General features: G+C 39.6%; 1 protein-coding gene across 1 annotated transcript; it reads left to right on the forward strand.

Moving 5' to 3' along the window:
• The first annotated feature begins 7 nt into the window (after positions 1–7).
• Positions 8–1417, forward strand: LOC112517245. Its single transcript, XM_025124616.1, has 2 exons — positions 8–429; positions 556–1417. The coding sequence occupies exons 1-2, from the start codon at positions 207–209 to the stop codon at positions 684–686; spliced, it is 354 nt and encodes a 117-aa protein (XP_024980384.1). The 5' UTR covers positions 8–206; the 3' UTR covers positions 687–1417.
• The last annotated feature ends 1347 nt before the right edge of the window (positions 1418–2764 follow it).

A 2764-nucleotide genomic window follows, 5' to 3' on the forward strand; every position in this document is an offset into this window, starting at 1 on the left:
TCATCGGCGCGCTTTTCAAGAGGTATGGGGTTATCCACCGCATCTCCACCGCCTACCATCCACAGTCAAACGGACAAGCCGAGGTAACAAATAGAGAGATCAAGTCCATTTTAGAGAAGACTGTGAACCCCAAYCGGAAAGACTGGAGCTTAAGGATTAATGACGCCTTGTGGGCCTATCGTTCGGCCTACAAGACGCCCATAGGTATGTCTCTTTTCCGGTTGGTGTACGGTAAACCTTGCCACCTCCCGGTGGAATTAGAGCACAAGGCGTATTGGGCGGTGAAGACGTGCAATATGGATTTGGATGAAGCGGGATCGCATAGGAAGCTTCAAATTCAAGAGTTAGAGGAGATACGGAACGATGCCTACGAAAATGCTCGCATTTATAAGGCGAAGACCAAGGCGTTCCATGACTCTCATATATCACGTAAGTCTTTCACTAAAGGTCAKAAAGTTCTCCTCTATCACTCTAGATTAAAGTTATTTCCTGGTAAATTAAGGTCCAGATGGATAGGACCTTTTGTCGTTTTAACTGTCTTTGAGCATGRTGCAGTGGAAATTCAAAGTCTATCTACGGGGCAAATTTTCAAAGTTAACGGYCATAGGCTAAAGCCGTTCTATGAAGGGTTTGATGGAAGGGAATTAGAGAGAGTAGCTTTGGACACGCCAAGCTACAACAATTGAACCGAGTATGGTCTAGCCAAAGACGTAAAAGAAAGGCGCTGCGTGGGAGGCAACCCATGAATTTCCATTTCTTTTTATTTATTGCTTTCAGTTATTTAATTTACTTTTAGATTCTTAATTTCACTCTTAGATTTCTGCATTCTCAGTTTCACCCCGAATGTTGGACGCTTAAAGAGACGCGCCCATCTCCACGGATTCTTACATTGGGAGGTCACTCATCAAATCAGGGGAGTTTTCTATTCCTTTTTCCTTAATTGTTTAGAGTGTCCTCTAATTATTGCATACCTTGAGGACAATGTATGAATTAAGTGTGGGGGTGGGGTTATTTGCATGAAATGGGTATATAAATGGTTTTAGGGGTCAAATTTTTGCTTTTTGCAAATTTTGTGCTTAAATGAGGATCTTGTCCGTTTTGACAATGTGTTAGCATGCTTTTATTGAGCTTAAATTGTTGATGACAATGAGTTTGGATGCATATATAGCATGATTGAGCTTGATTGATAGCACTTAGAGTGATTAGTGGTAGCATATCGGTCAAAGTAGACTATTGTTAATCTCTTGAACTAGTTTTGAACACCGTGAGACTTTGAGCTTATTTAGACTAAACACTTGATATTAGTCTCAAATTCATTTCTTGTATGATTGCGTCATGCCTAGATATGCATCTCTAGAACTTGATTTTTCTCTCCTTAAGACTACATGATAACTACATGCTAATAAACATGATAAAGGCCATCGTTTGTTCATTTTTTTATGTTAAACCACTAACCTTAAGCCTATCCTTTATGATATGATTATCCTTTTGCACACCACTTTGAGCCTTAGCCTATTTCCTTTGTCACCCACATCATGAACTAATCCAAACACAACTTACCCGACCAATCACCAATGGAGTAGTCCCGGTTTTCYTGTATGCTCAAAAAGAAGTTGTAGTTATATGTTGGATAATTCTAGAAAAGAAAAAAAAAAGTGAAAAAAAAAATGAAAAGGAAGGATGAAAAAGAAGAGAAAAATTCAAAACGAAAAAAAAAAATGATGAAAAGAAAAATTACGTAGTCAATAAAAAATAAAAATAGACGACGAAAATGACGATATGGTTGAATATAAGCGTTTTATCTCTATTCCCTATCGTCCGAAAAGGAATGAGCTTCAAAGATAAATGCAAAAGTCCTTTGTGGAAATAAAATAAAGTGTGTTTGAGTAGCCGAATTCTACGTTGGTGTTAGGTCTTAGTCATTTTTCCTAAATATTTCCCTACCGTACCCAAAGCCTTGTTTTTCGTTACACCTTTTAAGACCTTTTGATTTATAAGCATGTATTTTATCCAAGTAGTGGAGAGTGAGAGACTTTTCAAGTATATGGTAGGTACATGCTAGTGTAGTGACGATTTGAGCGATACACTTTAACCAAGGAGTGAATCGAGTGTTGCTTTGTTAATCCCATTCGTGAGAGTTCTCGAGATTAGCTTGTGTCTACTTGATTGCGTGTGCATCCTCTTTTCAATGCTTTGCTGCAAATCTCAAACTCATGATGTGCTATATGTGTTGACATTCTCGTTAGATTCGATTTTTATAACTACGTGTTAACTTAAGTCATTGCCCGGACGGACAATGATCTAAGTGTGGGGGAATTTGATAGACGTAAATATATACATTTTTACGTCAAAGTACCTTGCGATTAATGTCAATTAGACGCCTAAAAATGTCCATTTTTATTTAAGATGTTATTTAACTATATGAGGCCATTAAAGTTGAGAAAAAAATGTGTTGACTATGTGTTTTTCTTTGGCCCATGACAGCWGCCCAAGTCTAAGCCCATGACAGCAGCCCAAGGCTGCTGTAAGCCCAGACCAGCAGCAATGAGGAGGAGGAAAAAGCAGCCCAAGTTGCTGCCCAAATCAGAAAGCGAGAGAGAGGTCGTGCAGCGAGAGAGGGAGATCGTGGGTGAGTACGAGGAGAAAATGGAGGCTGTCGATATAGAGGTTTTCGAGAGACCTGTCGAAGGCTATCGATTGGCAGCGAGGAGCAGAAAACGAGAGAAATCGAGAGGGGAGGAAGCATCAGGCGGCTGTGGATTGA

This window comes from Cynara cardunculus (genome assembly GCF_001531365.2).
Source record: "Cynara cardunculus var. scolymus isolate 2C chromosome LG 8, CcrdV1, whole genome shotgun sequence".
NCBI lineage: Eukaryota > Viridiplantae > Streptophyta > Magnoliopsida > Asterales > Asteraceae > Cynara > Cynara cardunculus.